The sequence below is a fragment of the Gymnoscopelus microlampas genome (genome assembly GCF_963454915.1).
Source record: "Gymnoscopelus microlampas genome assembly, chromosome: 6".
Classification (NCBI taxonomy): domain Eukaryota; kingdom Metazoa; phylum Chordata; class Actinopteri; order Myctophiformes; family Myctophidae; genus Gymnoscopelus; species Gymnoscopelus microlampas.
Window position 1 is genome coordinate 36972560 of NC_139943.1, and position 26762 is coordinate 36999321.

General features: G+C 42.4%; 2 protein-coding genes across 4 annotated transcripts in view; one reads left to right on the plus strand and one right to left on the minus strand.

Moving 5' to 3' along the window:
* Positions 1–3956: 3956 nt before the first annotated feature.
* On the minus strand, positions 3957–22087 carry lrrc56 (leucine rich repeat containing 56; the record flags this gene model as incomplete). The annotated part of the gene is made up of 13 exons (XM_084059553.1): positions 3957–4311; positions 4569–4618; positions 4807–5048; positions 5497–5717; positions 7650–7792; positions 8662–8729; positions 9543–9779; positions 10012–10183; positions 17267–17464; positions 18216–18312; positions 19650–19710; positions 20692–20779; positions 21926–22087. 13 exons carry the CDS (start codon positions 22085–22087, stop codon positions 4146–4148), a joined length of 1905 nt encoding a protein of 634 aa, XP_083915679.1. The 3' UTR covers positions 3957–4145.
* The window catches only part of LOC311046555 (GTPase HRas), a 37098-nt gene continuing 20772 nt past the window's right edge, over positions 10437–26762 (plus strand). For 2 of the 3 annotated variants that reach the window (XM_084058938.1, XM_084058939.1), the window contains exon 1: positions 23323–23673. The gene's annotated coding sequence lies outside the window, so the exon portion shown is untranslated. Of the gene's footprint in view, positions 10456–23322; positions 23674–26762 lie in introns of those variants that run through there. The other variant, XM_084058940.1, reaches the window with a different exon arrangement.

Consider the following 26762-nt stretch of genomic DNA (forward strand, 5'->3'; position numbering starts at 1 on the left):
CCTTGACGTAATGTCTTAATTTGGTTGTAAAGACTCCACCAAAGATGATTGGAATTTTCCTTCAAGCAGGATGCCTTCCATACCTTCACCTGGGCCTGTCTGAACTCATACTGTAGACATTAATTTCCACAGGTACAATGCCTGTTGGGATTTGTTACTTAAAAACCCCCCGATATATATGCATGCCAGAGAATATTGGCATGTCTCAAGAATTGAGTTTCCCTATAATAATTTCACACACACAAACACACACACACACACACACACACACACACACACACACACACACACACACACACACACACACACACACACACACACACACACACACACACACACACACACACACACACACACACACACACACACACACACACACACACACAGCTACAGACAGGATGTACAGTATATGAATGTAGGCTGTTGCTAACGTATTGCATGACCCTCCAGGCTCTGATAGCTTTGATGGAGTCTGCCGGGAGCTGCAACGGCATCCTACCTGGCACAATAATGAATCTCATCCAATCACAACACACAGACATTTGTGCTGCTGTGATTCACAGCATGTGTTGACACAGTTTTCCTCACTTCAGTCAGGTAACTAGTCTGAGAGCAGCTATCTATCTTGCATTTTCTGTGTCTATGGGCTTGTCTTTGCAGTTATGTGTGCTTGTGTCTGTGAAAGATACATTTTGTTAGTCGTACTAACAATAATCGCAGTAATAACATCATCCTCCCTCTACGTTTAATATATATATAAGTTATCTCTTGGGAACATATTTGTGAAGTATTAGAAGATGGTGTTATTTTGGTGTAGGAATAATTGTCTTTTTAAGTTGATTTCTGTTTACAACAACCCCATCCCAGGCCTCTTCTAATCACTGTACCCCTTCCTTCAAATAACTGTGGAGGCCTTCTGCTTATCTAAAATGTTTCCTCTTCAACTGTTCCATGCTGTATAAAAACACACATATTTATTCAACCCTTCAATAATTTGTAAAAACAGAGGTTTTATCGAATAACCGCTTCATTAGACTTGACACATACAGTAATTACAGTTCAAACCTTGTCCCAATATGCAGACGTATTGGCTACTAATCAAAGCACAAATAAAGGTTCCAACCCACAGAGTTATCAAAGTCTTCAGTACATAAACAACAAAACATTCTGTTTACCCGCTAATACCAGACCCACCTGGTTTCTCACATAATTTAGTAATAACTGGGGAGTGAAACAGAGCTTCTCACAAACCAGATTAGGTGCCTCTCAGTCTCAACCAGCTGTGAGAATATTCCCCTAACAAGAGTGGACAGGAAGACTTGCAGTCATTCTCCCACCATAAATGTTTCTCCTCTCTCATTCCCCTTTCCCTCAACTGTGTGATGAGAAGACGTATCAGCACCAGTAAGCAGGCATTTGGTTCAAAACAAAACACCCAACAGGGAGTGAGTTCCAAGCAATCCCACAGATCAGCCAGCCGTATGGTGTGAGAAGATTGCCGAGCAGCAGACGATTGGCAGAGAACAGGTGTGTGCGGGAGAGCAGTGGAGCTGAAGACGAGAGATGGACCGACACTCATTAGCTTATTCAAGCAAAAAAAAAGAGAAGAAAAACACCATCTTCATCGTTACATAATAGCCATCTTGTGGTTGAAGCTCTGGGTTTCTATGGACACACGAGCATGCAAGTTGAAACATACACCCACCCGTGTGCTGTGTGTATCCTTAAACCCTACACCCTAAGTGTTCTTTGCGGTTATGATGACAACCGGTCCTCTGTTATTCTGTGCTTTTATTTGTATCCTGTTGCCGGAATCAACAGAGAGACATAACTGACAGATATGGAAAGGTAATTGTGCACGCGTGCATGTGTGTGTGCGCATGTGTGTGCATGTGTGTGCATGTGTGTGCATGTGAGTGTGTGAGTGTGTGTGTGTGTGTGTGTGTGTGTGTGTGTGTGTGTGTGTGTGTGTGTGTGTGTGTGTGTGTGTGTGTGTGTGTGTGTGTGTGTCTTTCTGTCTGTCTGTCTGTGACAACCCCAGGTATCCAAACACAAGACTGGGCATGTTCAAGTTATCAGCATGGTGGTTGAGGCGGTTCACCTGGAATGCCACGCGAACAGCCGAATGACAAAACAAAAGTGCTACAACTCTCATACCTGTGCCCTCTGGAACAGATTAGGGATCAGATGTGGTCTGTGTCTCGTCCCAACCTTTAAGCCTCAGAAGCCTCAGAGCCTCAAACTGTAGTTTCAATATGTCTCTGTGTATTTCTCTGTGTTCCATAGAGCATAATTCACAGACATACATACACATATACATATACACTTACACTGATATACATATATATATATATATATATATATATATATATATATATATATATATATATATACCCCCCCCCCCCACACACACACACACACACACACACACACACACACACACACACACACACACACACACACACACACACACACACACACACACACACACACACACACACACAGTATATACAAATGAGACCCATTAACTCAACTCGCCAAACACTCTGCTCAACTCTAAATATGTTTGCACTTGTACAACTGTTGTAGTATATTAGTTGATATGTCACAAAACAAATAGTTGCCTATTGTACCAGGAGAAACTCTTACATACTTTAAGTACACATACTGTGACTTATGATGTTAAAGGTCACCCTTGATCTGGCCTCATACAGGGAAAGGAATGCAGAACATGAATCTCGAGTTTCAAGGTGGTGAGCTGAAGGGGAGTGTTCACTCAAGAAGGTTGGAGCGGAGGCATAGATTATAAATTGGATGTTTTACATACAGTGCCCTCTAGTGACTTGATGACAGTATTACACATAGCTATATGGTTGATCATAGTCCAATCTCCACAGATTATCCAGATTTATTTAATTTCTGTGACACATTTGTTTTGTTTTGTTTTGCAATCAAACCAATACTGATGTTTGAATGTTCACATTTAGGTTGGGTTATTCACACTGTGTTAATGTTTAGGTTGTGTTAATGTGTTCCCACTGTATTAAAGCTGCACTTTTATGTCCTACTGGGGATTCGAACCCAGGTACCCTGTGCAAATGCTGACATATTTCGCTTGAGCACGCCTGCTTGCTCAGGGGAGATATTTAATTTTGACCTTCAGGCAGTACCACTTGTCAACCGTTAGTGGTCTTACAAGACCACAGGATCTAAATGTCTCAATATAAGAGCTGGGAGACCAAATACAACCACTGCAGTTGTTAGTTATATTGTATTAACATACTGTATTATACAGAAGTTTGGTCAAAATAAAAATGTATTTACAAAAAAGGTTACATTGTGTATCTTTAATGTTTAGGCCCTTCTCACATGGACAGAAATCACCAAACTTCATTGTTGAGCTGTCCCAAGCTGTTAGTTATGTCCCAATTATGTCCCAAGCGATAATTATAACCATTAATGAGTACTACTCATTAATGGTTATAATTATCGGTCCATCCCTAATCAACATTCATTCAGAACCCTGTAGACATGGTAAAAGGACAAACATTTAGTCACTGCACAAAATATCCCTTGGTGTTTTACATTTAATACTTGTAGTTTACTATTGACTATTGAGGGAGGTGGATCACAGTAACTGTGCTGTATTATTATTATTATTCAGACCTCTGAGGTAGAGTTTAAAAGAAGTTACATTAATGCAGAATTTAACCCTGAGGGACCCATGTGTGGTATCAATTACACACCTTTAAATATCACACAGCTAAACAAAAACAAAAGTCTAGAACTCTTCGGGAAATTTTATGCAACTGTAATTATAATAACCCAAAGAAATGGTACAAAAATAGTTCATTTTAGTCAGTTCAGTCTCAAAGGCGCTGATCTTATGGGATCTCAGTGACAGCTCTGCTGAAACAGAGGCCTCACCCTGCTTAACATCTGTCTATGGTGTTTTTTCACAGTGAAGGAAACATAACTGACTGTTATCATGGGAAATCCCAGGAAATTACCTCAGATCTCCAAGCAGAGCACTCCTCTTGCAAAGTTTTGAGGCAATAGTCACACTCTCTAAAGCTTGTCACGTTGATCAATGTTCAGCCAGATGTCCTACCCGTTCCTCCCACCAGGGTATTCATGTTCTGATTTCAGTCCAGGTGTGAGCTCCCCCTGCTGGGCTGGAGGGTGTGAGGCTGTTTCTGTAGCACTGCCCTGGCTGTATGAGGACGCATAATAGGTGGTCTATCCAGTGGTCTGGTGGGTTGATGTTGGCTCGTAGACTGCATCGCTGATACACACATCCCCATCCCCGTACTGAAAGAAAGAAAATTTGTTTAAGTACATTCATAGTTACACATCTACCTCAAAATATAATGTGTTAATACATAAGAATTAATCAATTAACATTAGCTGAAACTGAATTAAATCAATCCACAGGAATTCAACCAGCAAAACCTGCAAGATACTAAGTATCTGTAGCTGTACCCTACAAATATATGAATAGGTTCAAGATCTAATATGCCTGCAAGATTATGTGTCGACTTGGTCAGATAAACTTCATAACTCCATACCATGGATCTCGGAGGCCTCCATCTTTCAGGGTGGTTGGCCGATGGGGTATCTGTGTCGTCAAGGACCATAGAGGGGCATTAGTTTATACACAGAAGTATGCTCTCTCAATTGATGCTAGTATTGACAGTGCAACTGCAACTTCAGAAATCAAAACAGGATACTTGCACATGATATAGTGCTACTATAGGTTTTATTTATCCACACCAAACTAAAAACAGGCACTTTAAGTATAACCACCTCTTTGACCCTCTGAGATCCCAGTTCGGAGACGGTGGTTTGTGTGGTTTGCTGCTCTCCCGGGCTGGCCTTGGACATTCCACTGCCCAGGCTGAGCTTGAGTCTGCGTGTTCTTAGCCCAGATGGCCTCCGGTTTCCAGCGGTTCCTGCAGCACTCGTTGGTGGAGAAGGGGACAGGCTGGTGTCTGGAGACAGGGACAGTCGAGCTAACTCAGGGGATAACGCTTCTCTGTGGGACAGGTCTGAAAACCAAAATGTCAACATTACTGTAGATCGCCCATTGATTGGTTATAACACTACAATTAACTGTGGAAAAGTTAGAAAGGTTGTGTGGAGCTTCTGCATTCTCTTATCAGAGATATATCGTCTTCACTTTAGACACCATAATAACTCTCAACCACGTGAATCCTAGCATCCCTATTCTGGACATGTCATAATTGGCAAAGATTCTGCAAAAATAGGCCAACATTCGGCATTTGGTGAAAATAGCTGATCTACAAATTCACAATGCATTGTGATGCGATGTATTGTGAAAGTGTAAATTGGCTATTTTTGTTATTTGACAATGAAGTATATCGTTTAAGTGGTTAAGTAAGGTTCAGATGTCAGCATTGCTGCAGACATGTTAACGTCAAATATATGTGGTTTCTCAGTTTTTAGTGAGAGGAAGAGCTCTCAGCGACTATTCACCTGGGGAAATAGACTGGAAACAGGAATCAGGAGATGCAGTGTCAGCTTCACAGGCTTTCCTCTCCTCTACCTCTTCCTTGTCATCATCATCTTCATCACTGACATCACTCTTCGTCACACAGAGGTCCTCCTCTTCGTTGCCATATTCCTCCTCCTCTTCATCACCATGCTTAATAGTCAGTATTTGTGGTAATCTTTCCCTTTTTATGTCCAGTAGGCGTCTGAAACACAAATAATAAAAGAGGAAAAAAAAAGGTGAAGAGTTGTTTCACTTCTACATATACATATACACTTACACTGTGTGTGTGTATATATATATATATATATATATATATATATATATATATACACATACTGTATACATGTATACACCCCCCCCCCCCACACACACACACACACACACACACACACACACACACACACACACACACACACACACACACACACACACACACACAAAATGACTTGACAGCTAGTCAAGTCATTTAAAACCACATGAAGCTGTCCAAAGTGCTTTACAACTTTAATAAATATTTTAAAATGTTGTTTCTTTATGGTATTGTATTGTCATTGTGCTACACAATTGCAAAGAAAGACAAATAGGAGAAGATGGGTGGGGTGTGGATACTGATTCACATGATGGGTGACTCCCATCATGTGGATCTCTGACTTCATGTGGTCAGTCATCTATGAAGATCTATGACGTATGACTCCACATTTGGGCAAGGTCTCAGCCCGATCAGATCACCATTAACTTGATTGATTGAAAATAAATATAAAACATAATGTGAATAAATGTGTGGATGTACTTCCGTGGCCTACTGGCAGTGTGCACAAGACATTTGGTGCTGATTGGCGCAGCGGTGTGCGAGATTACGCACACACACACACACACACACACACACACACACACACACACACACACACACACACACACACACACACACACACACACACACACACACACACACACACACACACACACACACACACACACACACACACACACACACACACACACACACATTCTGTCAGTGTGTGTGTGGTCAGCACTGTTCAGCTGACCACCTACAGAGCCACGCCGTAAAAGATTTAACGTAATGGGTAGAAGTTGGAGAAAACGATAAAAGCCAAGTGGCCTTGAAGGGTATTGAGTAGAGATGGGTTTTTAAGCGAGACTTAAAGGCAGCTATAGCAGGAACACTCTGGAACACACAGACTGTCGCCCTCTAGCTTTAACTGGGATGATGAAGCCTCACTGTCCTAGAGCAGTGGTTCTCAACCTGTGGGTCAGGAATCCAAGGGGGTCCCCAGATGATTTTGGTGGGGGGGTCCCCAGATGACAGTGAAGTGACAATTTAAGGACTTTTAAGAACTTTTTAATACTTAAAGAAAAGAACGAGGGAAAAAAAGAAAGAAAAAAGACCATTTACTGCATCAAAAGACAAACTGGTCAAACATTGGCTAAATTGTCAAACAATATAAGAAAGAGGCAAATATAGTGAAAATAGCCAATCTACAAGCTCACAACGCCTCGCAACTTGTAGATCGGCTATTTTCACAATATTTATCTGTGGATCAGAGTCAAACAAAATGTAATGCCTCAACTCCTACAATTCCAAGTGCTTGTCAGGGTGGGGGGGGGGGGGGGGTCCCCAGTTCAAATATGATCATTTTAGGGGGGTTTTATGCTTTAAAAACAAATCATAAAGCTGAAAACTGCATCCTGTATGGGACTGGGACAGAAGCATCCCTATTCTGGGGGGGACTCAGAAATAGCAGATCTACAAGCTCACAACGAGTCACAAAGTGTCACAGCATGGCGTATTGTGAGCTTGTAGTTCATCTATTTTCAGCAAAGAGATGTTGTAGTAATCAAACAAAAGAAAACAAAAGCTGTGGTGTCGAGAGAGGAAAAGAGTGGTCCATGTACAGAGCCAACTCTGGTCTAGATTAACAAGTATAGAGGGTTTAAGTGGTTAATTATAAGGGCTCTATCGGATGCCTAACAACAGCTCAGAGTACGATCTGTGATGGGTTCTAAGCACAAGAAAGGGGCACAATCCTTCTCTGGAAGGATGAAAGTCTATTGTGACTCCGGAAGTAGGCATGGTAGCTAAATGGGTGAATGGGGGTCAGTGAGTGGTCAGTACTTGGCGTGCTGCTCCCTCCAGGCTCTGAGTTCAGCGAACACACTGCTGCGCTCCCCCACGTCGGGCTCCTCCAGATCATACGTGTGTTCTGGCACGTGGATAGGCAGGTCACGTGAGGTGCACGTTGATGTGGTGGGTGCCGTCTACAGAGCGGAGAGAAGGGAACATGTCTGAAGGCAATAATAAATTATTAGATTACTTTTGAGATTAATCAAATAATCGAGAAGATCGTTTTTTGTGGGGTTTTTTTCAGATTAATGAATCAACACAAAAAAGTTCCGATTGAACAAATCCTAAGGCCTATTTTATACTTCATCATACAACAGTGTCACGCAAAAATAGTGAATATAGCCGATTGACGTGTTGTGAGCTTGTAGATCGGCTATTCTCGCTATTTTGTTTGACATGTTTGATTCAAAGTCCATTTACACTACTGAATTTATTTTGTAATTATTTAGTAAAGACCACTTAAACAAATCCCCAAATCGATTCTCCAAAAAAAAGGATGATTCTTTATGATCAATTCAATTGATTAGTCCGATTAACTGCTGTGCTCTAGTGGAAAGAGAGAGAAGCAAGAAGAAAAGGCAAGGGCAAGGGCAGATGAATCAAGATAAGAGAAAGTGAGAGAATGACAGCAGCTGTGTGCTTATGCCAGTATGACAGATACTGCAGCATGGTGTCACGACTGAGAGCGCCATCTGTCACCGCTGCACCTCCACCCCCATTCCCATCGATAATTACCTCCTTCTGTTTATTCTGACATGACGTTAGAGGGGACGTGCACACTGTGCCAGCCGGCCATAATGACCTGTCACGGCCCATAAATACTCCCATTCACTCCAGTTCCATGTCCCTTTCATGTTAAACTAAATGCTGCACTTCAGGGGCTGGAGCGTGCGGAAATGACAGATTGAAAACGATTAACTGACGACAGATTGCGGATTCGGATCCTTCGAGGAAAACTTGGTGGGGATGTTGTTGTGTATTCTAACACAAGCGTGTCACGTACCCTCAGTTGCTCTCTCCTTGCTCGCAGAGCCTGGACAGGGTTACCACAGAACAGGATCTTTCCAACCCCTTCAAAAAACAACAGAGAACGGACTTGAGCACAAGAAACCACTGTCGGAAAGTCCTCTGGGAGGCACTGTTGTGTGATATATACAGGTAGGCTTTCTCAAAGCATGTAGGTACTATACAGTATACACTGTATATCACATACCCAACCTTTATTTGCCCTGGGGGTAGGGAGGGTGATAAAAGGTCAAAGAGGGTGATGAGCTTCATTGGTTAGCTGCTGTATCAGCCCATGGGGAAATACAGCAGATGGTCAATCAGCGCACATTTAGCATCACAGCTCTAGAGAAAATATGGCAGATGACTAATCAATGGCAGTGCTAGTCTTGCGTAGCCAGAGGATCAGAGATGTTCGCCTACTAATACATCTGGTGACATCTAAATTCAGTGAATGTTCTCAAACTGGGTGGAAACAAACAGCATTGTAGAACATGCAAAGATTTTGGTATGGTACCAGGATTGGTATTCAAAGTAGTGGACATAGGCATCCAAGCCTATTAATTGAATTTAGATGTATCAGTATCAAAACAAAGCCAGTGCGAGCTAAGCTACAGGATGCTGTCACCGCGAGCAACTTCACTGCTGAAGGAACTCGCTCATAAAAAGGATGAAACAGGGCCACAAAAAAACGATTGCTGTGGAGGGTATGATAACATTATTAAAACATTATTATATATTATTGCCCAGTATTCGTTGTATTCATATACTATTGCATCATATAGGTAACATTGATGAACTTAGGAAGCAGAAATGTTACTGTTGCATGTAGCAAATTAAGTGACAGCAGTGTAGTGTAGGGTAGGCTAAATGTCTCACCATGTGTGAGGACACTGGTATTGGAATACACTGCAGCTGTGTCTGAGTCTGCAGAGCCAGGTCTGGATCCAGGAGGAGAGAGCACTCTGGACCCAGCAACTGACACAGATCTGGAGCCATCCATGGATGGCGGCCTGGACCCTGTGGAGGGTCTGGAGCCCGCTGAGGACAGGCTGGAACTGGGCCGCTTGGCAGAACTGGGTCTGTTGGGAGGACAGGTACTGGCTGCTGTCAGCTCTGCCGAAAGAACAGAGTGGGATGGGATCGCTTTATTATGAACACAGTTTAGAGATACGAAATGAAATATGACTGTTTCAGGTCCAGCCTTTGATTTCATAAAGAAAAACACTTGCACGTGCGCGCGCGCGCACACACACACACACACACACACACACACACACACACACACACACACACACACACACACACACACACACACACACACACACACACACACACACACACACACCATCTTCAGTAACAGCCTGGGTGGAGTCTCTGATGGCGTCTCGGAGCATGGCCCACTCTTCTCCCATGGTGCTGCTGCAGCCAGGCCCCTCCTCCTCCGCCTGCACATCGTCTAGGTAACGCAGCTGAGGGACGAGCTCCCTCACCGCTGCCCGATAGCTGTACTCCTCTGTCTGGGAGGGGTGGAGTGAGACGAAGGGAGAAAGGGAAGACAAAGAGGAGCGGAAGGAAGGAATGGAGGAGATTGAGAGAGAGAATGGTATAGGGACAAACAGACGGAGAGGAGAGAGATCAAGGGAAGGAGGAAGAGGGGGGAGGAGGGATTGGACACATGGAGAAATGGAGTAAGCCAAAATGGAGACCAAAAGATGGAAATTGTGACTGCTGTAATATATATACAGATGTCCAGTTTAAAGTTTCTTCGTATTATCTAGTTAATATCAAGGTAATTATAAGACAATATTACAGGATATATTAATGCTATACTATTATCTAAATATTCTCTAGACTATTATGAAAATGTTATAGTGAAACCCATATCCTGTTTCCTTGTTTGTCTCATGGGTGAAAAGGGAACCGGACCTGTGTGTCCTGTTGAAGGTGACAAGGTATGACAGCGTGACTAAAGTCATCATACTGACTCATTTCAAAAGATACAGGAGTAGGCTGCAGAATGACAACATCCCCAGGGGACCATTACGCTCAATCAAAGCCGGCACCGAGCCAGCTATCTGCAGGTGGGACAGAGGAGCTAAACGAATGTGTCAAGGGCGGCTATCCACAATGTCAACTTAGAAAGACCATACCGCCATCAATTCATGTGATTCATTCCATTCACAGCAAAAATGCCTCCTACCTCTAAGCAGTGGTGCTTCAGGTTTTTCACTTTATAAAAGTAGCATTACCACAGTGTAGAAATACCCTGTTATGAGTAAAAGTCCTGTATTCAAAGTTTTACTTAGTAAAAGTACTCACTGATTTTCTCACATTTCTTCCACCCTATTCAGTGGCTTTTGGGGAGAAAGGAAACTGACTAGTCACAGCTGATTCTGTTCAACGAGCGGCCTCATTGACCTTTTTTAAAGTCCAGCAAGAGGCAATAATACATGACATTTCTGCGTGATCAAATTGATTTCTAAGATTGCATCAAAGGATTTACAAGCAACCCTCTCTGATGGTATCATGGAAAAGTGCTTTTCAAAGAACGTTTTTTATCTTGACCAGGTAAAAAAACTGGGAGACGAGATTATGTTTTCGCCCCTGTCCGTCTATTCACAGTTAGGACACTGCTGGACCGATCTGCATGATTTTTTTTATTGGCCTCATGGTGGCAGGCCACTTTTGGCCTATAACTCTTACAATACAATCAATATTTTTTCAAGAACCTCCACCCCAAATCTTTCAAAATGACCACATACTGGTGCTATAACAGGTCGCATACTGTAGATCCCATTTTATCTAAGGCCACACACACAGGCATATAAGGGACCAGCATATCCTTGCAGGGCTTTAAAAGTTATCAGTAAAATTCTAAAATCACTTCTGAAGCTCAATTGCAACCTGTGGAGAGCAGCCAAGATAAGTAAAAAATAAATAACTCGTTACTTGATCATTGAAGGATAGGTCAGAATCAAACATCACACAGCTTACGGGCCACCCTGCCTTACATCGTTAAGTTACCTGTTAACACATAGCAACTCCTGTCTAACAACACAATTAAGTATCAAGCACATGCACACTGGAATTAGGTTATGAAAGTCAGTTCATGACAATGAAGTCTCAATGGAAAGGAAATCATCAGAACCTTCTACACTAAGCTTGCTAAATGCTATATTAGGGCATCGGCTTTCCTGAATGGCCAACTCAACACATCAGCTTTGCAGATTGGCCAAGCTTTGCGTGACATTTGTGCCTCTCTACAATTAGAAATGGTAGCCTGCATAATATGACCAAAGACAGTCTTCCATGCTGCTGTGGCAGTGACGCACAAGGTGTATTTCTTTGGAGGGTACCATTCTTTTACACAGTCTTCACTCAGGAGATCTATTGTAAATCCACTTTGGTACTGGTGTGTGAAATGTTGCACTGGGTGGTTCATCTGAAAGGACCAAGGAGAGTCTTCCATGCTGCTGTGGCAGTGGGGCACAAGGTGTACTCATTTGGAGGGTTCAGTGGCAGGTTGACCTACATCTACAACATGGGCCAGATTGATGTGCATGTCTTCAACACAGTGTGTTTGTGCTGGAAGAGGTTGCCCCTGGTGACAGCTGGAGGAGAACATCCCCCTGTGGTTCCCTCCATGCGCTGCGGCCACACAGCTGGGTTGATAGAAGATGTCATCTACATCTGGGGAGGGTGCACCGTGGAATATTGCAACGTGCTTTATGCATTCGCTGTCAACACCCACAGATGGTTTAAGCCCAATGTTTCTGGGACTGTTCCAAAGGCAAGGTGCCACCACTCATCCTGTATCTTGGGGACGGTCATGTACATCTACGGGGGACAAAACCTTCGGACTGATCACAGCTCCAGTGATATCCACAAGCTGGACACGGCCATAATGGTCTGGTCTTTAATTACACCCAGAGGCATTCCGGCATCAGAATCTAAATGTCACTCTGTCTCCATCATCGGGACAAAGATGTTTGTATTTGGAGGCATAGTGGATGGACAAGGGAACAACAACCTCAGAGTGTTTGACACAGAGACCAACTACTGGCTGGATATGCCTTCTGCACAGCTCCTTCCAGAACAACGCTCAGGTCATTCATCATTTGCATACAATGGAGAGCTGTACATATCTGGTGGCGACAATTTGAATGAGAGCTTCAATGATTTTTGGAAATTCAACCCAGAGACCTTCTCCTGGAAGAAGGTCGAGCCCAAGGGGAAATGCCCACGTGGATCGATGGCAATGATGTGCTGTTGCATGGTGCAAGATGTTATCATCCTCGTAGGAGGATGGAACTTACCCAATCACCTGTACATCTTAGACTTAAGTCCTAGTCTGAAGATGTTATGCAAGCTAGCAGTTATTCAGTACGATCTGGAGCAGGCTGGACTCCCACACGATATCATCTGGGAACTGGAAGCCATGACTACCAACAGCCACAGAAAGAACAAGCCCACAAAATGAATAAATAGACGACAACAGCAGAGAACAAGTTCATGAGCCAATGGAACAGAAGAAAGGGAGGAAGATGACTGCAGAAGGTGAACTTTGGGGGGGGGGGGGGGGGGTCCGCCTGTGTGTGTGTACCACACTGAACACTTGTGCATGCTGCCAGCAGGCCAAGGAACCAAATCCCTGAATGTTTTTCATTTTTGTGAATTCTTAACCCACTGTCCCTCCAGGCTATGGGAAACATGTCTGTAAGGCTATGGAGTGCATTTAGCCAATTGGGCTCGAGCTGTCCTCCGGTGCATGGGATCTATTACTAGTCAATTACAACACTACTTTCCCTCCAGGCATAAGCCGGCTTGACACCGATTCTGTGAATTTACAGATAGATAACTGACCACACGTCACATCAAATGTTACACTGACTATGTAACATACATGCCTGTGGCTGTGTGCACGTGCATGGGACAGACAGAGAGGAGAGGGATAGACATGCAGTTTGACATGCATCAGACAGTTTCATTATTACTGGAGGTGTGCCTCCTGGCAGAGATTTGTACTCCACTGACCATGTTGTTTCTTGATTTTACACAAGAAATACCTCCATGGATTTGGTACCTCAGAGAATTCTTTTTCACATAATTATGTTTTGAAAAATTTGACTTAATGGTAGTCAATGCGGCTCGGATCCGGCTAAAACCTTGCCCAAATCAGTGGGCAAAGTCAGTCATCTTACTAGATACGTCATAGACGATTTGATGTCACAGGATGGCCACATACTGTAAAGTCCCAGATCCACATTGACATTGGAGTCACGCCGTGACCATGTGGATCCTGAAATCCATGATTAGATTTTTAAGATATGCTCATGTATCCAAAGGGTAGAGACAGAATTACATATTATAGAAGACACTGGGTAGCCAATCTCCCTCCAGATTATTTATTTTTGCCACACCATAATTGAACCCTGATTTGTTTATTTGTTATCTGAGGGCAGTGCAATAGTAACCACTTTAACCCTGGCATCCTAATTTTTAAGAATTATTAAAATGTCTGAAATTGTTCTAAAATAGAATATCTCACAATGTATCACGCTACGATGCATTATGAGCTTGTAGATCGGCTATTCTTTTAATAATTCTGAAATCCTTTAGTGATTAAGTGCTTCAGTGGTAAATGTCCATTTAATGTGCCAACATATTGTAATGACTTCTAAGGACTTTTAATTTAATTCAGGTTAGAAAGGGCTGTTTGTTCTTTTTATGTTAAGTGTATTGTTCACGTCATGAAAATGTTTTAATTTAAAATTATTTCTTGTACATGACTGATCTGTGATCTGACATGCTTATTTCAATATTTATTTTTTGTAGGACCTCAATGGAAATACTGTAAGTCCTGGACTTTATTGTGTCTCATCCTCAAATGGTGATAATAACTCGTTTTCAAATAAACTACACCAAACTAAACTAATGAGCAGTGGGTTTCTGATCTGAAGGAGCAGTCATGACAGTGACTTTTCATAATTGTAACTTCTCAACTTAAACTGATGCCCCAGGTCCGATGTGTCTCCCCTCAGATGGACTTTTGGGCTTGTTGCTTATTTGAGATTGCTTCCTAAGGTAAATCAGAGTTTGTCAAACTCCCATCTGAAAATATTTTGTGCCAGGACCCCCATACAAGATTTATGTTGAGTTAAATGTTTCAAAATATTCACACATTCTTCATATTTTTACAAGACACGTTGTGAGCTTGTAGATCAGCTATTTTCAAAGTGAATCTTCATATTCTAATTTTCCTGTGTGTGTGTGTGTGCAGTGGTGGAAAGTAAGTAAGTACATTTACCCTGTACTTAAGTCCTGTACTTAAGTACTGTACTTAAGTAAAATGTTGAGGTATTTTTACTTTAATGTATTAGAGTATTTCCAATTGTCCTTACTTTTACTTCTACTTCACTACACCTCAGAGGCAAATACTGTACTTAATTTACTCCACTACAATTATTTGAAAACTTTAGGTACTAGTTACTTTATAGATTTTGATTATTATTACAAAACATACATTACTTTGGCTATTTGATAATAGCCGATCTACAAGCTCACAACGCGACGCCAATACTTTTGTACATTTACTGAAGTGCATTTTGAATACCGGACTTTTACCGGACTTTTACTTGTGTAGTAAGTATTACTACATTGTGGTATTAATACTTTTAATTAAGTACAGAATGTGAGTACTTCTTCCACCAGTGTGTGTGTGTGTGTGCGTGCGTGTGTGCGTGCGTGCGTGCGTGCGTGCGTGCGTGCGTGCGTGCGTGCGTGCGTGCGTGCGTGCGTGCGTGCTCATGTGGCCAACACTGGTTGAATACCCACATCCATGCCCCTGGCCCTGAGGCACAGAGAGCAAGGGAGCGGCGCTTCCTCACTTCTAAAAATAGGATTTGGGTTTTTAATTCAGTTGCTTATTTGAAAAAGAAAAATGAAATGATCCTTGTGGTTGTCTGTGGAGGGTCATCATCCCCCCTGCAGGACATAAAATGGACTTGTACAGTATATTGGTCGGCACTCTCACATTTTCCCTGTGGGAATAATAACGTGTACTAGCCCTAGATTCTAAACCAGGAATCTCGGGCAGCTTTGAAAGCAAATTTCCTTAATGGTTATGAAAGAAGAAACTGGGCTGAGGTGTGCTCCTCCACTTCTAAAATTAGCACTACAACATTGTTAAAAATATGATGAGTCACTTCAGGAATGGATTTAAGGTGGCTAATTTCTGGTTAGCTAGAGTGGTGAATAGTCTACATTCTAACATTATGTGTGACTGACTTCTCATGTAGGCTGAGGTGTGCCACTGCCACTGTGTGGTTATTTAATGGTGATACTGAACATTTATACTTCCATTTATTGGTCAAAGATAGCATACAACGTATGTTAACTCATTGAGACCTCGTGTAGATGTCTAGTGTTAGACTCAAGTCTTATATCTCTCTCTTACATGTCCTGCACCTATCCTTATGTTGTTGCTGCTACGACACCTGAATTTCCCCACTGAGATCAATAAGGTTTATCTTATGCTATATGCCCTCTGGAGCGGCAATGGCTTCATAAAACAAATCCATGTGAAACTTTATTATTTCAAAACATGGAGACAAGAAATGTGGGTTGATAACAGAGAACTACAGTAATATTGTCCATAAGACATAGTTTGCAATGAGGTCTGGTCTTTTATTAGGACAGAGCGAGAGCAGAGTGAGCCCAGTAAAAGCACTGTGTTACAGAGAGATCAAATTAGAGCAGGGCACTCCCACTCAACTCAACACCACACCACACAGATGGAGTGAATGAGAGAAAGAGCAAAGACTTAGAAGAGGAAACGAAGGAGAAAATAGGGGTGGATGAGGAAGTAAATGGATGTTTGTGTGTGAGAGAGAGAGAGAGAGAGAGAGAGAGAGAGAGAGAGAGAGAGAGAGAGAGAGAGAGAGGGGGGGGGGGTAAGAGGAATGATAGTTTGGCAAGAAAGCAAATCCACGGACCCTTCAGTCACTACAAAGAACTTGCCTAATGCATATTCAGATCAGCCTCTCCCCTCATTGCCCTAGTTTCCTAATTAATGCTCTGCTGCTGGGTGTAAATAAACACATTCACACTGGCCCAAAAACCCACAGTATACTGAGTCTAGAATGATAGGAAGTAGAGAGCTAGCCTTCCCAAGTTCCCAATATCTCCAACTAAATTCTATAATCATGAGCAATCTTGTGTACAGCACATTAACATCAAATGAGTGTATATCAATCAATTGCCACACCAGCTGGCTGTGGGTTAAAGACCCCTTTACCAAGTAATAAGATCACACAAACACTTTTCATGTCTCCAAAAATGGCATTTGCATTCTAACATTACTGTATGTGCAAAACCCTTGAGGGAGGTAGGAAGCACGGCATCATACAAAGATATTTCAAAGTAATTTCACGCCCACATCACAATATCAACAAGAACAACAACCCACAACCACAGGTTTGCAACACTGTAACATCTGCCACAGCCCAAACCTTTTCACCAGGGATTCTGCTGTGTTCCTTGTTTATTAGACATCTCCTATTGATAGCTTTATACAAGTTAACAGTGAAACATAATCCTACCTCGATGGCAGCGGGGTGTGGGCAGAGACACACAGGGTTGCCCCGCAGGGTGAGTGTATTCAGTCGACTGCACAGTCCCAGGTACTGAACTTGGACCAGGTCGTTCACGTCATTACCCTCCAGATCCAACACCAGCAGATTCTCTAGCGCGCTGACTGGACTCAGGTCCGACACGCTGTTGTAGGCCACGTACAGCTCCTGACACAACGAGATACAGCCAGGTTAAGATGGCCTCTGTTGCCATTGGACGACAGTGAAGATAAGGAAAGTGCGGGCATAGAAGTGGAATGGCATGCAACACACACACAAGTCCCAAACTGAGGACATTGCAGTCTTGTTGTTAACGCATGTTTGAGCCATCGGGGCTCCCTGGACTGACTTGCGCTTAAACTTTGGTTACGTCTGTTTTGTCAACCTGTTTTGTCAACCTGGTCCTTAGTATCCTAATTGCTTCCATCATGCGGATTGGTCATCATGATAAAAATGGCACCACTTTCTTTTAGTTTGTTGTTGTTTTTAGTTTCCCCCCCCAATTCTTTTGTCATTGCAATCCCCCTTGTCATGTGTATTGTCACTGTCACTACCAACCCTATGCATGTTGGTCTTGGGGAGGGTGTACAGAACCACGTCCCCTCTGATACACATGGAGTCATCAGCCATTTCCAAAGGAGATTTCACTTACAGGAATTCCCACTCCATGCAGCTGTCAAATGTAATCTTAGCTATTACGTTATGTACTCAACATTAAAGTAAGAGAAGACAGACAAGTAAAGAGACAGACAGGGAGAAATGCAGATAGACAGACAAGCAAGGAGAGACAGAAAAGGATATAGTCAAATAGGGAGGCAGGCAAGTGCTTTTTAGGGGATACAAAGAGAGAGTGACTATAAAAATGGAGGGCTGTCAACATTGATACTATACTGAGACATTTACAACCTTTAAACTCTACCTCGACAGAGGAAAAACAGATGAGGCCTTCTAGGTCTCGCAGGCAGCACCTAGACATCCACAGTATCTGCAGGTGGGAGAGGGTGGTTCCCAGGTCCCTGAGAAGAATAAAGAACAACATCGCGTATGATGAGGAGGCTATTTAGTCCCTCAACTATTATGGCAAGGGACTAATTTCTCTCCCCCTCTAAACGGGCCTCTCCCCTGCATAACCCCTGCTCTCCAACGTCCAACAGAATGTCAGTCACTGTATCTAGAACTCCACAATGCTCTGTCAGCTACAGTCCCCCAGCCCAGAGCAGGAAATGCTATCAGAGGCTGTGCACATCCGGTCAGCTCTTCGCTGGTCCTCTCATGGGTGGATTCAGCTCCCTATCTTCCTGCACTCTCTCTCTGTATGCTGTCTCCACCTGTGCTGACACAAGGAGCACTATTGAGACTGTGTGTGTGTGTGTGTGTGTGTGTGTGTGTGTGTGTGTGTGTGTGTGTGTGTGTGTGTGTGTGTGTGTGTGTGTGTGTGTGTGTGTGTGTGTGTGTGTGTGTGTGTGAGTGTGTGTGCGCGTGTCTCGCTCTGTCCTCCTGGATGTTTATTGCATTCCTTCCATCCGATATCAATGACACAGCTGTGGCTGCAATCAAAAAACTGATAGGACAATCCAAGAGAGAATGGTGCGTATTGGTTTACTTTTCTTAGAACCAGCCAAAATACACACATAATCGGCTTTGTATCCTATGTGTTAGTGGCAGGTGAATGCATATGCAAGATGCAACTATAGATTCATCCAGGACAATGGAGCATACCCGATTCGTTGAAGCACGTCGTCCTCTCTGATTTACAAGCTGCTGCATGCTTGTCCCCTACAGAAGCATCCTGACTGTTACAAGTCCCTCCTGGACTAGGACTACCGTTAGCTTGGGTGGAAGCAGAGCAGAGCCCAACACCTGCACTGTAACCACACTGTACTCTTAGATCAGACACAAAGACCCATGAGCCTTTAAGAAGCATGCCTTCAAAGCCAAAGCATTTAAATAGATTCCAAGCCTTCCACTAAAAGGCAGGGCTGATGTGGAGAGTGACAGGTATCCCCACAGGGACATCTCTGCTCTGGTTCTAATTAAAGCTCTCTTAAGGTAGTTTGACTTCTTGTAGCAGATTGTGAATACAAACTGGGTCATCTGGCTCCATGTTCTTTAACTGGACTCTTTTAAGTGGTATCAATTAGTTATACCTATATAATATAATAAATATATAATAATATAATATATAATATATTTTTGTTTTTCTGACCATTACACTCAGCTTGGTTTTTGTGTTACTCCTTCAAACTACTATGGGAACGGAAAACCGAAAGGGAGAGCGACGCTATTAGAGGAAACACAACACTGAAAATGAACACAAGACAATGACTGTTAGGGGGTGTGACTTTCCACTTACCTTATTGACGTGATCACACTGTTGTTCAGTTTGAGTTCCACTAGCTCAGGCAAGTAGACACCTGCGAGATGACGAGATAAAAGAAAACATTTCCTTCTCTCACGTCACAGTGGGGTGACGACTTGATTCAATTGGGCCTTAAACTGCTTGGCTCACTTCCAGCCGCGCCTCAACAACATTTTAAACTCCATTCAGACTGCTGGTGGCGTGAGTCACTCCTGTACAGACAACCTTCCATCATGCCCACACTTTACGCAATCTAGGATTTTCCTGGGACGAAGTTGGGCATAATGGACAGGTTCCCCGCGATTATCAACTCACTCAGCAAGCGGGGATGCAGGATATGAAGTGGTGTGCAATAGCAACATCTGTCATGGTACAGCACGGACATTTAATTGTTTTGTTCTTTTGTTTGTTTTGCATTTGGATATTGCCCACTTGGAACGTTCCCGATGTTTCTTTCTTGTAATTTCCTGTCATGGCTTTTTTCTTGGAGTTTTTCCTTGAACAGTTGTGAGTCTAAGGACAGGGGGTGTTGTTTGTTTCCTTTGTTATATGTGGGCCTGTAAAGTCCTTTAAGACTAACTAAGTGATTGTGGGTGATACAAATACATTTGAGCGGAGTTAAGTTGGGTGGGGGAATGAACCTGGTGTGTGAGTGTGAGTGTGTGTGAGTGTGTGAGTGTGTGTGTGTGTGTGTGTGTGTGTGTGTGTGTGTGTGTGTGTCACATTAATTCATTGTAAATAATTAATTAATTCATCTATACTACCCTCATATCTAGTTCTGAGTTTCTGCATGGCTATTCATCAAACATCGGCATCTATCACCATCTCAACAACATTTCACCTACCAAAGCGTAATGACATGGGTTCACACTTTTTTCATCACATTAGTTGAAAACAAAAAAAAGCTTTAACAACATAAACAATGCAGCTCTGTTGAAATGTGCATCAGCTTACAGGTTATTCTCTAACATTACATCATACATCATAGTTTCCATTTCTGGAAGCCTTGAATTGTGACTTTCTGTTGGGTCCTTACCAAAGTTATCCAATGTCTTTTCCCGAGTGTCCACACTGATCTCTAATGAGGTCACCTGGGAAAGGTCCTGAGTTCCACAGAAGGATTTCTGGGAAGGACAAAAAAGAGCTCTATACACAATGATTCAAAAATGATCTTAGGTTGTTAGTCATGGGAGTTTGGCATATTGTCTTCTGGCCTTACGTAAGGACCACTTCACCTATTTTCAAACTATGCTATCTTCATATAATAGGTCCTCACTAATGCTCATTATAAGAAGGCAACATTTATCTGTCTACTTGCTCTGTGCCTTAGAGGAGGGCTGTGGATAGTTTAGAAACCTGTCTACTACCACTGACATCATCGGTAGGCAGGTTTGGTGATTTCAAAGATTTCGAACTTTTTTTTATTAATGCAAGATCTCAGTGCTTAATATTGAGTTTAGGTAAAAAGATCTGTCTGTCTATCTCTACCTTAAAACAACACCCAGTTTGCACAACTACTTTTCTATTCCAAAATGTAATGTAGTTCACCTGAAAAACCGACACATCCTGTACTGTACTGCCTGGCCACCTGCCCAAATTTAACACAACAGATGATTATTGAGGGGAGTGTTTTGTAATGCATGCCTTTTGGCTCAGAATAATGGTGCACCAAACACACCAAAGGCTAATCACACATCTTAATGACAAGATCTCACTCTGTTCAACTTGCTGTTTCTCCTTTTCCCTGGCTGTCTGACACCCATCTCACAGGAAATCCTATACAATCGAGATTCCAGACAGTGAGATTATTTTATGACTATTAGGGTAGAAAAGGGTAGTTGGCTTGACAACCTACAGTACAGTACCCTCCCTTTATTTTCATAAAGAAGTTTGGCCATGGATGAGGTAACTACTTTGTGGAATATCGAAACAGTAATGTGGCAATAGCTCTAAAAAAAAAAATGGAGTGCAACACAGTCGTTTCACACTACTTCACCACTCAGCAAGCGTTGTGCGAGGTGTTGTGAGCTTGTAGATCGACTATTTTCACAATATTTATCTGTGGACCTGAGTGAGTCAAACAAAATGTAATGCCTCACTCTCAACTCCTACAATTCCAAGTGCTTGTCAAGGTAGTGGGTTTCCAGTTCAAATATTATTATTTTGGGGGGTAAGGATAGCCTGAAAAGGCTGAGAACCACTGATAGGCTATTGTAGGCTGGGGACTGGGTGAACACTGATTGCATGTCTATCTATCTCCAAGTCCTCACCAGCTTTGCTGGAGACAAGTACAGCTCCACTGTTGTTTCCTCATATGAGTCCTCATATCCAGCAGGTGAAGGATTCATCTGGCCTGATCCACTTAACTCAGTCACCAGCACACGAGCTGTGCCAGGTCGTGCTTGAGGCATGGACTCATGAGAGCCCCTCATGTCTCACAGGTACCTGGAATGGATGACAAAGTATTTTTTATAGCAACTAGTTCTCTTGGCTGTTTAGCAATGTACTAGGAAAAAAGGGAACCCCGGAAGAGTGGGCACCATTTTTATAGATAATTATTTCATATTTACATTTATTTCATAATTTAGGTTTATGATATCTTTGACCACAAACTCAGGTTTAAAATATAGTAAAAATATGTGGCAGCACATTAGCTAGCTAATTATATTCACTTCTAGTTATTTCACCACCACAGTAGTCAGTTAAAATCAGTTTAAAAGTTGTGACTGCTGTATTAATATTAAACAAATGATAAATGAAAGTTATGTGATCATTAAGCCGAATTTGGCTACTTTTAACAATAATCTTAAAATATAATTTGCCTTACCGTCACAATATTTCACTCAGTCCAGCAAATTGTGGTCAAATCCTGAGCAATAGCCAACATGTCCGGGCGAAATGCACTATAAACAAACCATAGGAGCAAAACAGAGGCAAAAGTTTGCTTGACGACGGCAGAGGACTTCCTGGATACGGTGCGGGTAGCCGCTATGCTCCCTGGGATATGTAGTATTGGGATACCTACATTTGCCAAAAAGCTCTGCCTTCCAAAAGCCAAGAAGAAGCAGTGGTGGAAAAAGTACTTTAAAAAAAAAATTAAAGTAAAAGTATCAATACTGCAATGTAGAAATACTCTAACAAGTAAAAGTCCTGTAATAAAAATAATACTCGAGTAAAAGTACAAAAGTATTGGTACAAAAGTAAAAGTACTCATTATGCAGTCCCGGCCATTTCACACGTTTTAAGGATACGTTTTCAAATGTATAAAATAACCAAAAATATTTTGAAATAGCAGATCTACAAGCTCACAATGCGTTGCATCGCGTCGCATTGTGAGCTTGTAGATCTGCCATTTTCAAATGGCCTCAATGGGGCTGATGTGGTTAATTTATGTTTTGTAATCCAAATCTACAAAGTAACTAGTATAGTTTTCAAATAATTGTAGTGGGGTAAAAGTAGCCTACAATATTTGTCTCCGAGATGTAGTGGAGTAGAAGTAAATGTACTGCACTACAGTGTTGCACTTGAGTACAGTTCTTGAGTAAATGTACTTAGTTACTTTACACCACTGACGGTGGTGGTGGTAGCTGGGGCGGTTCTATGGTTGATAGAGCTGGGCGTGGGCTCAACAGTCATCCTCACTCTCTCTCTCTCAATTCAATTCAATCCTCTCTCGCTCTCTCTCTCTGTCTCACTGGAAGCACATTGTTCAACGCGGGCAGATTTTTTTTTTACTCAGATCGGACGCATTTGACTGGAGGAGGGGGGAAAAGTCATTTTATTACTATTATTATCATTATTTTCGGGGGATCATTGGAAGAGCTCGTCTGTCTGCTGTGTGCCTCTGTCCCCAGGCTGCCCTACCCGCCCAGCCGGAGATCAGCCATCAGACGAGAAGAACCGTGTGTTTTCTGTTCATCTGAGGAGAAAGAAGAAGCAATAACAGAGTTGAAACATTGTCTCTCCAGGCAGGAACAACACGTCGCCCACCGTGTTTTAATTGGAGGCTCTGCTTATTGTAAGTATGCAGCGCACATTCCTGCGTTCTGCTACGAATGTGTTGCTACACCTAAACGCCCCAATAGTATAGTACGATGGTGTCTCTTGCCGAAAAAGAACAGATCTACAAGCTGACAGCCATCTCTTGACCACTTAAACCCCCATATGGGTAACTGGAGTCCCTCAGGGCTCAATACATACTGGTGTCTTTTCTGTTTTCTGTTATTGTGGGGAAAGCTTTCGCTGAAAAATGGCAGATCGACAAGCTCACAAGGGGTTTTAAGTGGTTAATGTAGATCTGTTCTTTTTGTGCGGCAGGAGACACCATGGAGTATATTAATGAAGGCAAGGCGTTGTGTTTCTGTGATAAAGGATGGTGTGTTGCTGGCATCGGCGAGCCGATCAAACCGTGTTTTGTGTAAATCAGTGGAGAATGGATCTTGGCTCGCAGTTTGTCTGTTGTGTCTTCAACAGGGGGTCCGGGACCCCTAGGGGGTCCTCAGAGTTACAACAGGGGGTCCGCCAAATCTTTCTGTGATATGATTTTTCTTTTTACCATAACCACTTGAACCCTAGCATCCCATTTCTGAGGAGAACTTTAGCCAAAAATAGCAGATCTGCGAGGCGTTGTGAGCTTGTAGATCGGCTATTTTTTGGCAAAGGTATAGGTGTAGAGGGAAAAAAAGAGCAGACCTAGTAATCAAACAAAAAAATGAATCTGAAACACAATTTTATACAATATAGAGGGGGTCCCTGCTTCATCTCTCTCTCAGCTAGGGGTCCTTGGCCTGAAAACGTTGAAGACCACTGGCATTACGACATTATTATTGACGCCCCGGCGGCAAAGCTCTTAACAGCCCCAATTCTGACGTTCATTATGCAGGGTTATTAGCGGAGCTTTGGGGAGTTTTGAGGCACAGCCTGGTTCGCTTATTAGTTATAATACACCATCATCTTCATGACATGTTGTTTCTAAACCACGTAGAATAAAATATATTAGATTTGATCATTTGAGTTCGGATGTTCGAATCGAAACTTGGCAGGGAGGGATCCAGGGGATCCACTGTGCTGTGATCAGTGTTGCCAGGTTTTGCGAGAGAAATAAGCTACCAGGTATAGCAAAACAAGCCAAAAAGAAGCCACATGAGCACTTTAAACGTTTACATCGGCTATTTACTTGAAATAAAATGTGGAATATTTGGAATATTGTTTCTAAACATTCTAACACAAATTCTCCCTGGACCCTGGGACAAAACCTTAATGAATATATTTGAGAACCACTGGTTTTAAGCATAATTTAAAAAAAAATTGGAAGCAAGTAAATAAGCAAGTACACGTTAGAAACCATCCCAAAAAAGCGCAACCACCACCAATTTTTACAAGCAACTTTACAATAAAAGAAGCCTAAAGTCGCTTATAATAAGACGACATGGCAACACTGGCTGTGATTTCTCTCTCTCTATCTAGCGCTCTCTCACATTTGAAAATGTAATTGAAACATAGCCTACATATTCAATGTCAGAGAACATGCTTCTATATATTCTATACATATATTCTATATATTCCTATGTTATGGTATGTGTGTCCAGCATACATAGCAGCTCTATTGACGGTTGCTGTTGACTGACCGCACAGACACACGGGTGACGCCCCGTCACATAGAGTACAAACTGACAGTGTTGCCATGTCCGCTTTTTATAAGCTACTTTGGGCTTCTTTTTCTGTGAAGTCGCTTGTAAATATTGGTGGTTGCGGTTTTTTGGGGGCTCTTTTCTAAAGTGTGGTTGCTTATTTGGGCTTATTTCCTAAATGTCGTTTAAACCAGTGATTCTTAAACATTTTCATGTCAAGGACCCCCAAATTACTGTAATTAATTAATGTAATGTAATTGTCCGCGTAATTGTCCGCGAACCCCCCCATCTGAAAGTATTGTGCCAGGGACCTCCATACAAGATTTTTGTTGTTAAAATGTTTCAACAATTATTTAAACATTTCCCACATTTTCTTCAAAGATTTTTTTTGAAAATAGCAGATCTACAAGCTCACAACGCCTCGCATCGCGAGCTTGTAGATAGTATATTTTCAAATAGCCATGCCTATTATAGTCGCTTCTTTTGGGCTTGTTTTCAACTTTTCATAGACCTGGTTGCTCATTTCTCTCGCAGAATCTGGCAACACTGGTCCAAACTGAATGTAGCAGCACTGCGGAAGTTGCATTCCATTACAAGGCGTTTGGAACTCCTGGGCCAACTTCTTCTTGGAGGGATTTGATTTTTTGGGAACTGTTCTCTGTTTCTGCCAGGCTCGTTTAGCAAGGTGAAAGCAGAGAACAGGGACACGCCATACGCAAGAAAACGGCAAATTATGACAGGGCAGTTAACCACTTAAACCCCATATGGATGACATGGAGTCCCTCAGGGCTCTATACTTGGTCGGCATTTTCTGTTTTCTGTTATTGTGGGGAAGGCTTTCTCTGAAAAAAGCCGATCGACAAGCTGTGAGCTTGTCAATCTGCTATTTTCAGCGAAAGTTTTCCCCACGATACAGATGCTGGGGTTTAAGTGGTTAGGGGTCTTCAACAGGGGGTCCTCAGAGCTACTATAGGGGGTCCGCCAAATCTTTGTGTGATATGATTTCGTCTGCTGGCTAAAGCATCCAGACTTTACTGTCAGTGTGATGTTAGTAGCCTATCACTAGAACCAGTTGAACCACGCTCAAGTCAAATGGACCAGTCTCAGTTAGGTGACGTTGACATGGCCCAATGACTCCATGTAATCATAGAATACATTACACGCCACTGGACACTGGTAAACACCTGGATAGTTAAGCCATTATGGGAATGCTATGTCTCTGTGAGCTGCATAGTCTGAATACCGTTTGTTCGTAGCCTATGTGTATTGTGGTGAACTCGACAACATACAGCACACAATACCCACAACAGCCACAAACTCAACCATCCTGCTGACCACTTATGATAATCAAAACTCCATCCATGTTTAAAATAAATAAATAATCATATATCATTCATGCCAAATTGCCAACCCACCCCTACCCTTGAATGCCACTTCTTTGCATTTTTCCCTTTTTGAGTGGTGCCAACCACTCCTA